This window comes from Australozyma saopauloensis, chromosome 7 (assembly GCF_035610405.1).
Source record: "Australozyma saopauloensis chromosome 7, complete sequence".
Classification (NCBI taxonomy): Eukaryota; Fungi; Ascomycota; class Pichiomycetes; order Serinales; family Metschnikowiaceae; genus Australozyma; species Australozyma saopauloensis.
In genome coordinates, this window is record NC_086137.1 from 190733 (window position 1) to 208173 (window position 17441).

The 17441-nt window shown below is 47.4% G+C and overlaps 7 protein-coding genes and 1 non-coding gene across 8 annotated transcripts; 5 read left to right on the forward strand and 3 right to left on the reverse strand.

The window, feature by feature from the left end:
* Positions 1-191: 191 nt before the first annotated feature.
* On the reverse strand, positions 192-2378 carry PUMCH_005027 (uncharacterized protein; the record flags this gene model as incomplete). Its single annotated transcript, XM_063023939.1, has 1 exon — positions 192-2378. The coding sequence occupies one exon, from the start codon at positions 2376-2378 to the stop codon at positions 192-194; it is 2187 nt and encodes a 728-aa protein (XP_062880009.1).
* Positions 2379-3387: 1009 nt separating this feature from the next.
* PUMCH_005028 lies at positions 3388-3461 on the reverse strand. Its single transcript has one exon. It is a non-coding gene; the product is annotated as a tRNA-Asn (tRNA).
* Positions 3462-4198: 737 nt separating this feature from the next.
* Positions 4199-5785, forward strand: PUMCH_005029 (uncharacterized protein; the record flags this gene model as incomplete). Its single annotated transcript, XM_063023940.1, has 1 exon — positions 4199-5785. One exon carries the CDS (start codon positions 4199-4201, stop codon positions 5783-5785), a length of 1587 nt encoding a protein of 528 aa, XP_062880010.1.
* Positions 5786-6047: 262 nt separating this feature from the next.
* On the reverse strand, positions 6048-6329 carry PUMCH_005030 (uncharacterized protein; the record flags this gene model as incomplete). Its single annotated transcript, XM_063023941.1, has 1 exon — positions 6048-6329. One exon carries the CDS (start codon positions 6327-6329, stop codon positions 6048-6050), a length of 282 nt encoding a protein of 93 aa, XP_062880011.1.
* An 801-nt stretch (positions 6330-7130) lies between these two features.
* PUMCH_005031 (uncharacterized protein) lies at positions 7131-11177 on the forward strand (the record flags this gene model as incomplete). The annotated part of the gene is made up of 1 exon (XM_063023942.1): positions 7131-11177. One exon carries the CDS (start codon positions 7131-7133, stop codon positions 11175-11177), a length of 4047 nt encoding a protein of 1348 aa, XP_062880012.1.
* Positions 11178-11693: 516 nt separating this feature from the next.
* Positions 11694-12524, forward strand: PUMCH_005032 (uncharacterized protein; the record flags this gene model as incomplete). The annotated part of the gene is made up of 1 exon (XM_063023943.1): positions 11694-12524. One exon carries the CDS (start codon positions 11694-11696, stop codon positions 12522-12524), a length of 831 nt encoding a protein of 276 aa, XP_062880013.1.
* Positions 12525-13285: 761 nt separating this feature from the next.
* Positions 13286-14431, forward strand: PUMCH_005033 (uncharacterized protein; the record flags this gene model as incomplete). Its single annotated transcript, XM_063023944.1, has 1 exon — positions 13286-14431. The coding sequence occupies one exon, from the start codon at positions 13286-13288 to the stop codon at positions 14429-14431; it is 1146 nt and encodes a 381-aa protein (XP_062880014.1).
* Positions 14432-14896: 465 nt separating this feature from the next.
* PUMCH_005034 (uncharacterized protein) lies at positions 14897-17152 on the forward strand (the record flags this gene model as incomplete). Its single annotated transcript, XM_063023945.1, has 1 exon — positions 14897-17152. The coding sequence occupies one exon, from the start codon at positions 14897-14899 to the stop codon at positions 17150-17152; it is 2256 nt and encodes a 751-aa protein (XP_062880015.1).
* Between the last annotated feature and the right edge of the window lie 289 nt (positions 17153-17441).

The following is a 17441-nucleotide window of genomic DNA, read 5'->3' on the forward strand; positions in this document are numbered from 1 at the left end:
TTGTGCTAAGTATGTGATAGGATGCTAGGTCTATATAGGTGATGAGTTGAGTGCGACAACCACTTGGCTGCAAATAATCAAGGTCTGAACTGATAAGCTGATAATATGAACAACCAATGACAGATGTCTAAACAATTTTACTAGAAGATAATTGTACTCTTTGATTTTATGATCAGCAATTTTACATACGTCTACCATTCGTCATTGTCGTCCTCATCGTCACTTTCGGCGACTTTACCCTTTCTCTTGTTTAAGGCACTGGCCAATGCATCGGCTAAAGTCTCTGGTTGGCCTGCGCCGCCTCCAGCTTGGCTGGATGTTGGTGCTGTTGGCTCACCTCTTGCCTCGTTTAAAAGTACACTAGGTTTCTCCAATTGAGATTTGTCAGTCTTTTTAAGCATGCCAAGACCAGAGCCACGGATGGATGCCAACAATGCATCTCGGCCGGAGTCTCCTGATGGCATTGGCATTGCAGGCGCACTTGCTCCCGTATCAGGTGCCGCAAGTGGTGGAGGTGGAGGAGGTGGAGCGGGTGCACCACCAGAAGGTTGAACCAGAGGAGGGGGCGGAGGTGGCGGAGGTGGAATGCCTCCCTGAGGAGCTGCAGCAGTTTGTGGAGGTAGCGGCGGCGGTGGTGGTGGCAACCCGCTGGATGCTGATGAATCTTGTGGAGGTAGAGGTGGTGGTGGAGGTCCGCGCTCAGAAGCAGACGCACTCGTAGCCGGAGGAGGTGGTGGTGGCGGTGGCACAGCTGCTGCCGTTTCGACCGTCCTTTGTGGAGGTGGAGGTGGCTGGTAGCTTGGATTTGATGGAATGACAGGATGTTGTTGTTGCTGTTGCTGACCCATGGCGGCTTGTGGAACTGGCTCCTGTCGAGGAGGCAATGCGGCCGGTTGTGGGGGCATGGATGGGATCGAGTCGCGCATTGGTGGCGGAGGAGGTGCAAAGGAAGAAGGTACCAGATTTCCAGGAGGCGCCATAGATGCTCGTGAGGGTGGAGGGGGCGGAACAGCTCTGTTGGCCCTAGGCGGAGGAGGTGGTGGCATGGCTCCAGTGTTGTTTGTATTTAAACGAGGAGGCAATGGAGCTGCGGCTCTTGCGCCAGCTCTTGGAGGTGGTGGAGGGCCGGGTCTGTTGGAATTGTGGGCTTGGGGCGGTAACGGTGGAGGCGCATTATGAACAGAATTCGAAGGAATTCCTGGCTTGAACTGAGAAAGTGGAGGTGGGCCCTGGTTCTGAACCTGTGAGAATTGTGCTGGTGGCTCTGGAGTCGCCGAGTGACTGGCTTGGAATGGAGGGATAGCCGTTGGGTGCAGCACTTGGGGGATTGGTGCATTTGCAGGGGGAAGCCTAAACCGAGCTTGGGGCAGGACTGGAGTGGCTGCGGGAACAGGAGACTCTGGTACGGAACTGCTGTCGTCACCGGCATCATCAGCGTATTGGCTAGGTATGGCTGGCGCAGCGTGAGAACTGGGCGGAGCTGGTGGAGCTGTTGGAGCTGTTGGAGCTGGTGTAGAAGGACCAGATGGAGCTATGGATGAAGCTGGAGAGGCAGAATATGACGTATCGTACGTATTTGTAGCTCCCGAGGCTGGAGGTGGGGGTGGGGGTGGAGCCTTTTTGGTCTTTCTAGGAGCCAGAGGGACAGGCTGAGATATGCTTGGGGCCGCTGGAGCCGCCGCGCCCTGAGCGTACCGACGGGGAATTGGCGGTTCAAGTCCCACAAGTGGCCCGCCCTGTGAAGCTATGTAATCCTTGATGAATTGCCTATTGTCTGCGATTACGTCCTCAGTGATACCAGCAGCAGCTAGCTCAGCATACAACAGCCGCCACTCCGGAGGAGGCTGATCCTCATAGTACAAGATTCCCTTTGCTCTCCGCGATCTCTGACCTGTATTTGCGTCAATGAATTCTCCTCGAGAGCCTAGTTTCAGCGCTTGAGGGGCCAAGCGGTCCTTCAATGCAATTGCGTTTTTGTTATTGGCCGTTTGCTTCGAAGCATGCTTCTCTTTGGTAGTCACCTTCTTCAAGAAATGGGCTGCATCCAGCGTATCTTCGAATAGAAGCCCCATGAGACAATCTTCTGTTTCGAACGTATGGAAGAACGTCCTATCCTGATGGTACTGGAAATCAACGTAGAGCTCCTGGTCCCACAACACGCCGCGGGAACCAAGAATGTCGACGAGTTTCAAGAAGAACGTGTGTCCCACCAAGTCATCGACCAACACAATTGCGCCTACAAGTCCAGTGTATGTCCATTTTGTTGGATCAGGATAAGCAATGTAGAGTCTACAGGCGGTGGCATCGATAATTTTATTGGATGCCTTTGGGATTGCGCGCTTGATCTTTTCCTTATCGGCATTTGTTAGAATCGCCATCGTGAAGATCCCGATGTGTTATCGGCTAGGCCTTAGTTATCAGTCAGTGGTATGTATAGGGAGTGTGGAGTGTGAGACTATAAAAAGAACATTGGAACAAACTGGTGTTGGGGTTGGAGAAAATGGGGTAATTTATAGAAAATTGTCAAATTGCCTGCATTTTTTGATTTGGTTCATTCAGTTCAATTTTATTGTTCAGTCTCACTGGTCAATGGGAATTGCGAGGTTAGTCGGCGACTTCATAGATCAATATAGGGGTACGAATTGAGACGCAAAGCAAACCAGCCTGAAAATAGAACTGATTTTAATGAAAGGCCGCCGTTGTCAATTTGCTATTGGAAATGTAAAGACAGTCGAATCACTATGCAAAAGCGAGTGGAGGCTGCTCAGTATCGAACTATGGTCCAGAAATGAATGAAGTGACCACAGAATTGGAAAATTCAAATTGAAAGATGTAAGGAGCTATCGCAATTTCTGTATTTCACACTCATGTTTCTTCGTTCCTATGGAGTAATCCAAACCACAGTCTCATATGCCAAAGACTTAAGCCAAAAAGTAAAACCGAAAGAAAAGAAAAGAACTCAAACGATGGTTTTCATTCGAGCTTCGATATTGCGACAAAATTCATGACACCAAATTTCAGACCAATTTTTGCAAACCTCCGCATATATCTCCTGCACCAATCTCATCCATCTTCAAACCACTACTACTACAATGTCTGGACGTCAAGGAGGTAAAGCTAAGCCTTTGAAGGCACCAAAGAAGAAGACTCAAGATTACGATGATGAGGATTTGGCTTTTAAGGCTAAGCAAAAGGCTGACGCCGCTGCACAGAAGGCCATGGCTGAGAAGGCCAAGAAGGGTGGACCAATGGTTGGAGGCGGCATCAAGAAGAGTGGAAAGAAGTAAGCAATTTAGGCACTTAGAACACAGTAATATACGAAGTGGAATCTTGGCTCCATTAATTTGTAAAATTGCTAAAAAAATTGAAGAACAATAGAAAAAATAACGACCTCGGTGAGGATCGAACTCACGATCTCAAGATTAACAGTCTTACGCCTTAACCAGCTTGGCCACGAAGTCCTTATTGAACATTGAATTGTTGGTTAAGTACTGGACAGCAAAAATGTACGGTTTTGTTCCTTTTTTTAATTTGGTTCATTCAACATGGTCTGTAGAGACTTAATTGTGAAGTATGGACATACATGAGACTGTAGTTCAAATAGGGTACGCCCCGATTGACGAATAGCTCATAGCGTCTGAATGAGTGTGTTAGGTCGATCGTTCATGTTTGATAATCAATTTTCTTAGATGATACTTAAATACTTAGACTTGTCCTAGTTGTTCTTTGTAATTACTAGCAGCTAGTTCAAATTATTTTCCAGTCAGATAAGGGACGCTGGCGGGCTGTCTTAGGCCCAGTCACTCACATTAATCATAATCGGAGTCAGTAAATCAATAAATTGAAGCACACATACCTTAGAGGCAAATGATAAAAAAGTTTAAGGCTTACGATTCGAAAGTCAATGAAAACTGGAAGTCACACACTGGCAAGAGCACTTCGTTCCTCCAACAGAACAGCGAATAAACAGGAATTCAAAAATTGGAAGAGATCACCCCCTTTGTCTCAAAATATTACTTTCGCATTCCGCTATTTAACAATTGCCTTTCTGTCAGATCTCAGGAATACATCGGTCCTTGCCGAATCTTGGCGCTCCCTGCACTACGCGTTCCCTTATCATTGATGATCTGAGCAGTCAGCAACTCCATCTCCACGCAACTTCCCACACCTTTTTTTTCCAATCATTTAAAAAGTAAAAATGGCAGAAGTGTCGACTTTCCGAAAAGTCTCGCAGATCTGCTGCTCCATTGTATGGTGTCTTCTCGCAGCAGGCCCGGTCTTCGGCTTTGCAGCATTGAAGCCCGTTCTCATCAACGAGGGTGTTTATAGCGATAGATGCTCGGTCCACGCTGGTGGAGAAAAGACAATTCCATGTGACGAGCAGGATTTGGCCCTCAACTTCTTGTTCACGGCGGCATGTATGGTCACTAACATCTCTGCGTTGCCAGTGGGATCTATACTTGACTCTTATGGACCCAAGGTGACGGGAGTTATCGGATCATTCATTATTTTTGCTGGTGCCGCAACGCTCTCCATGGCCAAGCAGGTTGGTCTTTTTGATGCATACTTGGCAGGCTACACGTTGCTCGCGTTGGGTGGACCTTTTGTGTTCATTTCATGCTTTCAGCTTGCCAACAGCTTTCCGAAGAATTCGGGGTTGATCTTGGCCCTCTTGACCGGAGCGTTTGACTCGTCTTCGGCTCTATTCTTAGTGTATCGACTCATCTACTTCAACTGGTTTGACTTGTCCCTTAAGACGTTCTTCCTCTACTACTTAGTGGTACCTGTATTTATCTTCTTATGTCAAACCACCATCATGCCAAAGGACTCGTACAAAACCGTTGGTACGCTCGCAAAAATTGCAGAGACGAAACTCGACGAGACTGGCAAGCCAATTGACAGGGAGAGGCTCCGCAGTGAAGATAGAGCCGTGGCAGATGTGGTGACTTTCACTCCACAGCCAAACATGACGGAAACAACTTCGTTGCTCATTAGATCTGCATCCTTCTCCTCCGTCAGTGATCGTAGAGACTCTACCATCTCCCGTGCCCCTTCGATCAAGTCCATCTATGAGCGTGAGGCTGAAGATAAGCTCTTCAATTCGACGGGAGGAGTATTCGGTATCATGCATGGTTTTTCCATTACCGAGCAATTGAAGTCTCCGTGGTTTGTGTTGATGGCCATTTTCACGACGATTCAGATGCTTCGTATCAACTTTTTCGTTGCCACAATCAAGTTTCAGGAGTTGTTCTTGTACAAAGACGAGGAATTGGCAACATCCATCAATCAGTTCTTTGATCTTGCATTGCCGGTTGGCGGACTTTGCGCAATTCCATTCATTGGTCTCCTTCTTGACAACTTGACCACATTGAATGTCTTGTGGCTCTTGTCTATCATTTCGGTAACCGTTGGTGTGGCTGGATGCATCTCCTGGCTTCCTGCCACCTACTTGGGAATCATTTTAATGGTTCTTTACAGACCTTTCTATTATACAGCCGTGTCAGATTTCTGTGCCAAAGTGTTTGGCTTTGAAACTTTCGGAACGGTTTATGGAACTATTATTTGCTTTTCTGGATTATGTAATATTCTCCAGCAATTTATGGACCAGATCACGCACAGTCATTTTGAGGGAAACCCCATTCCAGTGAATGCAACCTTGACTGCTCTCACCGTTTTGTTCGCCGGTCTTATCATTGGGTTTGTCAGATCTCAGGAAAAGGCAATGTCCAGACGGAGTCTCGAGATCGAAGCCCAGGAAGCCACCATCAGAAGTCTTCCTCACTAAAGAAAATTAGGCAAAATCTAAACCTTTTAATACAAATTATTTTTTTTCGTTTTCCGCTCCTTTTTCAACTCATCTAAAACCATGTCTGGATCTAAGCCGATGAGTTCTGGGAGGGTGGAGATAGGCTCGGTCGTCTTGCTCTCCTTCAACTGAGAAGGCGCAACTGTTTCAGGACTTTTGACCTCGTACTTCTCGGCTTTGCTTGGAAGTGAAATGAACGTTTTCTGAGGAATCCCAGCTAAGATGTCAGCGTCGGAAACCATTACTTGGTGTTACCCTTGGCGGCAGCTTTTCTTGCTTTTTCCTTCTCCTGCTTTTCGAGCTGTCTTCTGGAACCTCTGATGATCTCCAAGTGACCAACTCTACCAGCAATCAACTTTTCCGTTCCGTTCAGAGCTCCAACAGACTTCTTAAGATCAAATGTCTGTTTTGCGGCAGACTTCTTGGGTTTGATGATGAGCGGAGCGGCGGCTCTTAAGTTACTTTGTCTTTTAGTTACTCTTGCCTTTTTTGTCAGCTTGAGTTTGATGTTACCTTGAGCCATGGAAGAGAGATGGAGTTGAGGGGGGTTATCTCATCTCATCTCCGAGACAGGTTATCTATAGGGACAATGAAAGTGGAATTTTTTTTGGACAGCTGAAAAACTAGAAATAAAATGTAAATGAGAAATTCTTTTCTTTTTTAGAATGAGTTTTTTCTAGTTTGAGACTTCTCGTGATTTTGACTTCTTTGTATTGGAGATGTCTGCTAGATTAGACGCAAAGGTAACAGGAAAAAGAGAAGAGAATGATCGAAAATTTTTTTCAAAATTATTCGAGTGGGCATTATCAGAGATTAATTCATCTCGTTGAAAACGTGCCCACTTTTAATCTGCCTAATTGATCTTCCATTCATCCAACAAGAGTTTAATAGAATATGCTTAAAAAAATTCGAAAGATTTAATTCATCAATCGTCACATCTTTCCCTCCAAATCTTCTGATTTGTACTCCATTTCGTGTCTCACCACTTATCGAAGTCAAAGACATCTCATCTCATCGACTCTAATTGATTAAGGCCGCCAAATAGACTTCGAAGGTGCATAAGAATCAAGTCTTTAGCTAATGTAGTAATTAAAACTGAATTTTCCATCAATTAGTAAACAAATCCATTCCCTGGAATGATAGCCCCGTTTTCGTCACTAATTTCGCATCTTCGCCAACCCATCTCCTAATTTTCCATCTGACTCAGTGTCGCACCTCAGTCACCTCTTCGCTCGTCTTTTCTTAAGCTCTGCTAAGGTGAACGTCAACAGAAGGACTCTAGGCTTCAGTTCGAACCTCGTCCTCCCAATTAAATAATTCCATAATGAGCGACCGTTTCCTCATTTTGCCCGGACCCTCTGCCTTGTCTCTGTTCAGAGTGAACAACTTGGTGCAAGAGTTGGAGTCAAAACTCGAGGCCGGTGCCATTACTTCAATTCACTCTCTCTACACCCATTACGTCTCTTTGAAGAAGCCTTTGACCGATGCTCAATTGAAGTTGACGGAGATTTTGTTGACCTACGACACTCCAGTTGACTACTCCATCGGTGCCAACAAGGTTTTGGCTGAATTGAGCACCATTTCCGGAGATGCCGAGGTGCCCGCCGAGCTCTTTGCTCCTTTGGCTGCCTCCAACTCTGTGTTGGTCAGAATTTTGCCTCGTTCCGGTACCATTTCTCCATGGTCCTCCAAGGCCACCGACATCACCGCTATCGTTGGCTTGGGCGACAGCATTGAGAGAGTTGAGAGAGGTTTGTCTTTTGTTCTCACTGCCAAGGAGGGCTTCCCCTTGTTGGAGAAGCTCCAAGCTCACGCCGACGAGTTGTTGTCCGGTGTCTTTGACAGAATGACTCAGAAGATCTACATCAACGAGAACGCTCCAAAGTACGATGACTTGTTCGCCCACCATGCTCCTAAGCCTTTGGTCGAGGTCGACATTTCGGGCGACAAGTTGATCTCTGCCAACAAGGCCATGGGTTTGGCTTTAGACCAAGGCGAGATCGACTACTTGATCAACGCTTTCAACACGGTTATCGGTAGAAAGCCAACCGATGTCGAGCTTTTCATGTTTGCTCAAGTCAACTCTGAGCACTGTAGACACAAGATCTTCAACGCCGACTGGACCATTGACGGTGTCAAGAAGGACATGTCTCTCTTCAAGATGATCAGAAACACCCACGAGAAAAACCCTCAATACACCGTGTCCGCATACTCTGACAATGCCGCTGTTTTTGAAGGTCCTGACGGATATGTCTTCACTCCTGATTTCCTCACCAAGGAGTGGAAGTCCATCAAGGAGAGCGTCTTCACCTTGGTCAAGGTTGAGACCCACAACCATCCTACTGCTGTGTCTCCATTCCCTGGTGCTGCTACCGGTTCCGGTGGTGAGATCAGAGATGAGGGTGCCGTTGGTAGAGGTTCTAAATCAAAGGCTGGTTTGTCTGGTTTCTCCGTCTCTGACTTGAACATCCCAACCTTACCTCAGCCATGGGAGAGAGATGTTGGTAAGCCCCATCACATTGCCTCCTCTTTGGACATCATGATTGAGGCTCCAATCGGTTCTGCCGCTTTCAACAACGAGTTTGGTAGACCAGCTATCAACGGTTACTTCAGAACCTTGACTACCGAGGTGCAAAATGCCAAGGGTGAAAATGAGATCAGAGGTTTCCACAAGCCGATCATGTTGGCTGGTGGTATGGGTGCCATTAGACCAAAGTTGGCTTTGAAGGACACCAAGATTACCCCCGGATCCAAGCTCATTGTCTTGGGTGGCCAATGTATGTTGATCGGTTTGGGTGGTGGTGCTGCCTCCTCTATTTCTTCTGGTGAAGGTTCCGCTGAGTTGGACTTTGCATCTGTGCAAAGAGGCAACCCTGAAATCCAGAGAAGAGCTCAACAAGTTATTGACGCATGTACCTCTTTGGGTGCTGAGGGTAACCCAATTCAATCTATTCACGATGTGGGTGCAGGTGGTTTGTCTAACGCTTTGCCAGAGCTTGTTCACGACAATGACTTGGGTGCAAGATTCGAGTTGAGATCAATCTTGTCTTTGGAGCCAGGTATGTCCCCTATGGAAATCTGGTGTAACGAGTCCCAAGAGAGATACGTTCTCGGTGTTACTCCTGAGAACCTCGAGTTGTTCAAGGGTATCTGTGAAAGAGAGAGAGCTCCTTTCGCCGTTGTTGGTGAGGCCACTGAGGAAAAGAGATTGATCTTGTCCGACTCCTTGTTGAACACTACTCCAATTGACTTGGACATGTCTGTTTTGTTCGGTAAGCCTCCAAAGATGTCAAAGACTGCCGAGACTCAGAACTTGCAATTGCAGCCATTTAAAACTGAAGGATTGTCTGTTTCTGATGCTGTGGAGCGTGTCTTGCAGCTTCCTTCGGTTGGAAGCAAGAACTTCTTGATCACTATTGGTGACAGATACATTACCGGTTTGGTCGACAGAGATCAGATGGTCGGTCCATGGCAAGTTCCTGTGGCCGATGTTGGAGTCACTGCCACTTCCTTGGGTGCTACTAACCTTTCCACTGGTGAAGCCATGGCAATGGGTGAGAAGCCAACTTTGGCTTTGATCTCTGCCTCTGCTTCTGCTAAGATGTGTGTCGCTGAGTCCTTGCTCAACGTCTTTGCTGCTGACATTCCTGCCATCGACAGAGTTAAGTTGTCTGCCAACTGGATGTCTGCTGCTTCTCATGACGGTGAGGGCGCTAAGCTTTACGAGGCTGTTCAAGCCATTGGTTTGGACTTGTGCCCAGACTTGGGTGTTTCTATTCCTGTCGGAAAAGACTCCATGTCCATGAAGATGAAGTGGGGTGACAAGGAGGTCACTGCCCCATTGTCCTTGTGTATCACTGCCTTTGCTCCAGTCAGCAACACATCTAAAACCTGGACCCCTGAGTTGAGATACGTTGACGAAGAAACTGTTTTGGTTCTCGTTGACTTGGCCGCTGAAGTCAAGAAGGCTTTGGGTGGATCTGCTTTGGCTCAAGTTTACAAGGCAGTCGGAGATGCTGCTCCTACTGTTCACTCGAATGAGCTTCTCAAAAACTTCTTGTCTGCTTTGATTGAATTGCACCAAAAGGTTGATGTCTTGGCTTACCACGACAGATCTGAGGGTGGTTTGTTCACCACTGTCACTGAGATGGCTTTCGCTGGTAGATGTGGTCTTGACTTGAACTTGAAGACTTCCGAGGACGCTTTGACAGAATTGTTCAACGAAGAGCTTGGTGCTGTTTTCCAAGTCAGAGCCTCCGACCTCGAGCAATTTGTCTCTGTTTTGCAACTGCACAACGTTACTGACAAGTATGTCTCCGTTATTGGTAAGCCAACAAAGGAGCAATCTGTCAACATCAAGGTCAACGGTGACTTGGTTTATGAGAACACTAGAGCTAAGTTGCAAGAGTTGTGGAGTGCCACCTCTTACCACATCCAGAAGATGAGAGACAACCCCGAGACAAGTGCTCAAGAATTCGAGGCCATTGCAGATGACTCCAACCCCGGTTTGTCTTACCAATTGACTTTCGAGCCAAAGAACCTCCCTACTTTCTCTGGTGACAAGAAACCAAAGGTTGCCATTTTGAGAGAACAAGGTGTCAACTCGCAACAAGAAATGGCCTTCTCATTCCAACAAGCTGGTTTTGATGTTTACGATGTCCATATGTCAGACATTCTCAGCGGAAGAGTCAACTTGGATGACTTTATCGGTCTTGCTGCTTGTGGTGGTTTCTCTTATGGTGATGTTTTGGGTGCTGGTGCTGGTTGGGCTAAGTCCGTCTTGTTTAATGAGAACGCTCGTGCCCAATTCAAGAGATTCTTCCAAGAGCGTGAGGATACATTCGCATTTGGTGCCTGTAACGGTTGTCAATTCTTCAGTCGTATCGCCGAATTGATTCCAGGAACTGAGCACTGGCCAACTTTCGAGAGAAACCAGAGTGAGCAGTACGAGGGTAGATTTGTTATGGTTGAGGTTGAAGCCTCTGACGACAACAAGTCTATCTTCTTGCAAAACATGAAGGGATCTAAGTTGCCAATTGCCGTTGCTCACGGTGAGGGTAGAGCGTTCTTCAAGGATGCCGCTACCAAGGATGCTTTTGAGAGTGACAAGCAAGGTGTCATCAGATACGTTGACAACTATGGCGCTGTTACTGAGAAGTATCCTTTCAACCCTAACGGATCTCCTAACGGTATTGCCGGTATTTCCAACACCAGCGGTAGAGTTTTGGCCATGATGCCACATCCTGAGAGAACCACCAGATTGGAGTCTAACTCTTGGTACCCTACTGAGAAATTCAATGAGTGGGAGGGATACTCTCCATGGATCGCCTTGTTCAAGTCTGCCCGTGAGTGGGTCGGCGACAAGTTTTAAGGACATTCCTTTGTAGAAACAACATAATTAATTGAAGAAGTTTAGAATTTGTGTAAGTGAAGTAACTTTGGTGGAATGGACAATAGGTCATGAGTGAAGCAGGATTAAAGAGTATGAACAGAGAAGAAAAATTACAATGATCTACACTTTTTTTTTCGATTCGCGTTATTCCAATACATTATTCTGTTGTGTTTCGTTTTCAGATTTTATGCGTCAGTACAGTGAACATTTGCAAAATCTCAGACCACACTGGATTTTGAGAATTCACCAAAATTGAAATTCACGGAAAATGCACACGAAAAAATAGATACGAGTGAATTTCACAAAGCTCCATCTCTTAAATAATTGCAAAAAGACGCCGATTTCAATTCCGCGAAGAATTGAAATTTCCACCAATTCCGCTCCCCCAGATCACCATATTTCTTTTTGATCCCATCTCGTATAGCGCGATTCCATCCCCCATACAGCACAGATCCACATAGTGGTATCACTTTCTTTCAGCCCCATCCACACCCCATGTCTGCATACGAAACCGTCGTCAAGGCCTTGGACGAATCGTCCATCTTAGCCAAATGGCCGGAAATCACTCCATTGGCCAAGACCACAGGACTGCTGACCTCTGCCGGCTCCGCCAGCTCAGAAGAAGCCGTGTTTGAAGGCCACGACGAGGAACAGATCCGTCTTATGGAGGAGTTGTGCATAGTTTTGGACTACAACGATATGCCTGTCGGTGCTGGTACCAAGAAGCTCTGTCACTTGATGGACAACATCAACGAGGGCTTGTTGCACAGGGCCTTTTCGGTGTTCCTCTTCAACGAGGATGGCCAGTTGTTGTTGCAGCAGCGTGCCGACGAGAAGATCACCTTCCCTAACATGTGGACCAACACCTGTTGTTCGCACCCACTCTGTGTCAAGTCTGAGTTGGGTCCTGGAGACTTCAGCTTGTTGAACTCGGCTGTGGAGGGAGCCAAGACTGCCGCACAAAGAAAGCTTTTCCACGAGCTTGGAATCCCCGGCGGCGATTGTCCGGTCGAGAAGTTCCAATTCCTCACCCGTATCCACTACAAGTCTGCCAGTGGAGGAGAGGAGTCCAAGTGGGGAGAGCATGAGGTCGACTACATCTTGATCTTGCAAACAAAGAACGATATCACTATCGATGCCAACTACAACGAGGTGCGTGATTACAAGTGGGTCAGCCAGGATGACTTGAAGAGCATGTTCACCGACAAAAACCTTGTCTTCACTCCATGGTTCAAATTAATCTGCGAAACGTTTTTGTTCCAGTGGTGGGGCAGCTTGTCTGATCTCAGCCAGTTTGAGGACAAGGAGATCCATCGCCTTCTTTAATACCTTAATTTATACATGTTCTACCGTGATTTGTAGGAGGAGTCCACGACCATAAGCCCATAGGCGTGTTGCAAATAGTTTCTTGATTCAATTTCCAGAAAAAAATTTTCATTAGATGTTGCAAATTTGAAAATCAATTCCACTCTAGTTATTCAATAGTGTTGATCGCTTCTCAGACTTGATACAATGACTCAAGCGATCCTCCCACAAACAGCATTCACCATAAGAAATTCTAACGACGAAATCTGTTCCATTAGAAAGTTCAGCTTTATAGGTTGAAATGGTTATTCTTCTACAGCTACTATCATCATCGCACATTATCAACACAAGGTCTCACATTATCATCAGACGGGATTTATGAGACGAAAAATAATATAGTAATGGAGAAATCATACACACCAAATATGCAACCAGATACAGGGAGTCTGCAAGATTCAAACTTCATTCTGGTTTATTTCAGAAGTATACAGAATAACATCCCTTGACAGAACAAAACATAAAATACATAAAAATACAATAAGCAGATGACACAGTGATTCCCATAGAAACAATCATCAAACACCAAAAACCCCACCACCCTTCTGTTGTTACTTTCAAAAGCCACCCATTGGTTTCTTTTTCCATCTGTCACCCGTTTGCAGCCATCAGCGCAACTGCATAAACGACCTGATCCGCGACAGAGTCAGGATACCATCTCAGTCAGTGGTCCGTATTCCAAAGAAGAACATCCATTCTTCTTAAACGAATCACTAGTTCCGAAAATGTACTCCACAAAAGCAGCTGCTTCCAGATGGATCCGACTCGGCCGCTCGCTCGCTACCGCCGAGGCCTCCGTCGTTCCAAAGAGAAAAGCCACAGTCTTTACTGATGCCCTCAACAAAGGACCCCTGTTTGACGACTTTGTCAGCGGAAAAGCGTCCGAAATGGTGATTGATCCATTGGAGGCTGCCAGAAACGACCCGGAGGCCAAGCTTCCTCGATGGTTGAAGGTTCCTATCCCCAAGGGACAAAGCTTCCACAAAGTGAAGAAGGATGTCAGAGAACTCAAGCTTGCGACTGTGTGTGAAGAGGCCAAGTGTCCTAATATTGGAGAGTGTTGGGGCGGAAAGAAATCCGAGGCTACGGCCACCATAATGTTGCTTGGTGACACTTGCACTCGTGGATGTAGATTCTGCTCGGTGAAGACCAACAGAAACCCCGCCAAACCGGACCCGATGGAGCCCGAAAACACCGCCGAGGCGATCCTGCGATGGGGATTGGGCTACGTCGTTTTGACCACTGTCGATAGAGATGATTTGGTGGACGGTGGTGCGGCTCACTTGGCAGAGACCGTGCAGCGCATAAAGACCAAGGCTCCACAAATCCTCGTGGAGGTTTTGAGTGGAGATTTCCGGGGCAACCACGCGGATTGCGCGACACTTGCAACGTCTGGCTTGGATGTCTACGCCCACAACTTGGAGACTGTTGAGGCCTTGACGCCTCATGTCAGAGACCGTAGAGCCACCTACCGTCAATCATTGAGCATTCTTGATACGGCCAAGAAAACCACACCGGGATTGATCACCAAGACATCGTTGATGCTTGGTCTTGGAGAGACCGACGAGCAAGTCATGCAGACGCTCAAGGACTTGAGGGAGGTGAAGTGTGATGTTGTAACCTTTGGCCAGTACATGCGTCCCACCAAGAGACACATGAAGGTCGTGGAGTACGTGAAGCCGGAGAAATTCGACTACTGGAAAGATGTCGCTTTGGAGCTCGGATTTCTCTACGTGGCTAGTGGTCCCTTGGTGCGTTCCTCATACAAGGCTGGTGAAGCGTTCATTGAGAATGTCTTGAGAAAGAGGAAACACAACGTGGGAGACAGCGAGAGAAAGGCCCATCTCGACGAGGCCAGTGCAAGCGCATGATGGGGACAAATGTAAATATAACATATCAAAAAGGCGGGAACTTAACCAGGGATTTTTATACACAATTAATAACGTGCTGACACTGGCCTTGTAGGAGAAGTGAATCTAGATTGACATAGACGATAAAACAAACAAAAGAAGAAAAAAAAGGGAGAACCTAAGAGAAGATTTAATTCTATAACAACGATACGTTCCTGATGCATTCTGACGTGAACCCATGTCATGTCCGGTTTCTGACACTGAGACACCAATCTCGCTAAGCGCGGTTATCACCACGATAAGTAGGCTAACAATGGCCCATACATCTGGACCACCAACACCCAATTCTCATTAATAAAAAAACAAAAAGAACTCATTCACGAAAAACCAACAATTTCCACTCCCCCAAAATTCTCACCACCCAAAAATTCCAGCCCAGCCCCCATTCTCGTCTCTATTTACCACACATCAACAGACGCCCAATACATGCCGCACATATGCACACCCACAAGACCCTTGACCCTCGATACCCATTCAAAGTGTCCCAACGGCAACCCCCTAATACCCCACCAAGCAATGCCCGATGACCATGAGCAGGCCGCCGACGACGACAGCGAGGACTCGCTCATCACGCAATTCGAAACCACGCTCAACATCCGTCCCTCCACCACATACAACGAGGACCACGATATCTCTATAGACCACACCACCATTATTCATGACAACTTGGCCAGCGAGCCGTCCATGGTCGGCGTGGACGAGTTGGAGGAGCAGGAGGAGCTCATGGAGCAGATCCTCAACTTCCGCACGATCCGCCAGCGGCGGTTGCTTCCCGATCGGTCGCTCAAGGTGAAGAAGGAATCGGACCTGGAGGGCTACCGGTCCATGTCGCCGATGCCGGCGCCGACGAAGGAGCACGAGTTCAGTGCGGATCTCCAGCGGGTGTTGCAGCCGTCCGTGAATCTTGATCTCGAGCTCGATCGCTTCCACAAGGCGTACTCGGAGTTTCTTGCGGCCAACCCGCACATTCTGAAGGAGGGCGCGCGGTTCGAGGCCGCCTCCGACAAGACGTTGGTGCTTCTATCTCCGTATTCGCCAGAGCACGCCTTTGGCAGAAGCTGGGTCACGAAGCTGTACTTGCAGACCATCTTCGAGCGTCCGCAGCGGCTCCTAGCCGCATGCCTTGGTGTGTCGGCAGCGCTCACCATGTTTCCGTTCTACTACGATGTACGGAATTCCACGAAAAAGGGCCTGATCTTCTCTGACCACGTGAGACGGGTGCATGGTAAGACATGGCCCAAAAAGCTCTTTGAATTGTGTGTAGACTCCCATACCAAGCTTCTGAAAAACGAAATAGAAGTCCCGGAAGACTGGAACACAGGCGATATCTATCTCACGCCGAAAACCATCACCGCCTTAGAAGGTGTCATTGGCACCATCGAGACTGCGGTGGACACTGTCTTCAGTGAGGGTGAAGATGCTAGGAACCTCGCGTTTGTAGTCCTCCGACCACCTGGCCATCACTCGCACGCATGCTTGCCAAGCGGCTTCTGTCTTCTCAATAACGCTCATATCGGTATCGAGTATGCCGCTATGGCTCACGACGTTACTCATTGTGCTATCCTTGACATCGATCTTCACCACGGTGACGGCTCCCAAGACCTTTGCTGGGAACGAGCTGGTTTTGCTGGTGACCATGGAAAGGCCGATAATGAGTATCACGATCATCGAGAAAACCCCAGAAATGACTATGGTAAAAAGTTTGCAACGTATCCGAAAGTCGGGTATTTCTCCTTGCATGACATTAAATCATATCCAACCGAATTGGGTTACGCCACTAAAGACAATATTAGAAACGCATCGTTGTGTATCATGGATCATGACTTGAACCTCTGGAATGTGCATTTGCAAGAGTGGAGCAATGAGGAAGAGTTCTACAAACACTATCAAACGAAGTACGTGGCAATTTTGAACCGCGCAAATCAATTCTTTATCCAAGCAAAGAAACAGCATGAGCAGTTGATGTCTGACTACCATGCAGATTTGACTAAATACAATCGTTACCTTCTCAAACCAAACTCGTTCAAGCAGCCAGTGAAGAAGCCTATACCTCCGCCGAAGTTTAAGCCGCTCATTATAATCTCGGCGGGATTCGATGCTTCTGAGTATGAGAACCCCCAGATGCAGAGACATGGGATCTGCGTTCCCACCTCTTTCTATGCAACTTTTACCAAAGATGTTGTCAAACTCGCTCGCATTCACACCGAAGGCAAAGTGATATCGTTTTTGGAAGGCGGCTACTCTGATGGGGCGTTGATTTCTGGAGTATTCTCGCACTTGATCGGCCTCACCAATACTGTAGAGCCTGAGGACGGCACACAAACACTATGGAACAAGACATGGGGCACAGACCCAGTTATAAAAGAGATTTGCAAAGGGTGCAAGCGTAGTTGGACCCCTTACAAGAACCCGCGATCGGAGATCACTGTATGGGCAAACGAAGTGATTAAAATGGGGCGTTCAATGATGCCCAATGCAATCTTACCATCGAACATGGTATACTACGATAACAAGACCCATACTACCGAAATTCCAGATGCCCTTGCCAATAATAAGATGCTCAAAGGTATCATGGACCCTGACCTGCTGATGAGAGTAGCACAGACGCCCTCGAAAGATCCCGAGGACGAGCGCAGAGTAATGAGACACACTCGATCCTACTTCAAGCGGGGCGGTAATTGAGTGACGACACTAGCATTTGTGTGCTCCATCTTGTTATCCTTCATCAGGTCCCTAATCAGCATTTCTAGAACCCATTCCAGGCAGATTCCTACATGGAGAGAAGGCAGCATAGACCGCCATGCATGTTCGATGCAGGCACGCGAAATACGAGAACGAGAACGGCTGTCTTGTGTGCTGGCACACCCGTGCATCCGACGTGTAGACCTGTGTGAGATTTATCACTCCCACAGAGGTAGGAACCAAATAGCATTACCACCACCACCCCCGCAAAACACCATTGCACGCGCCT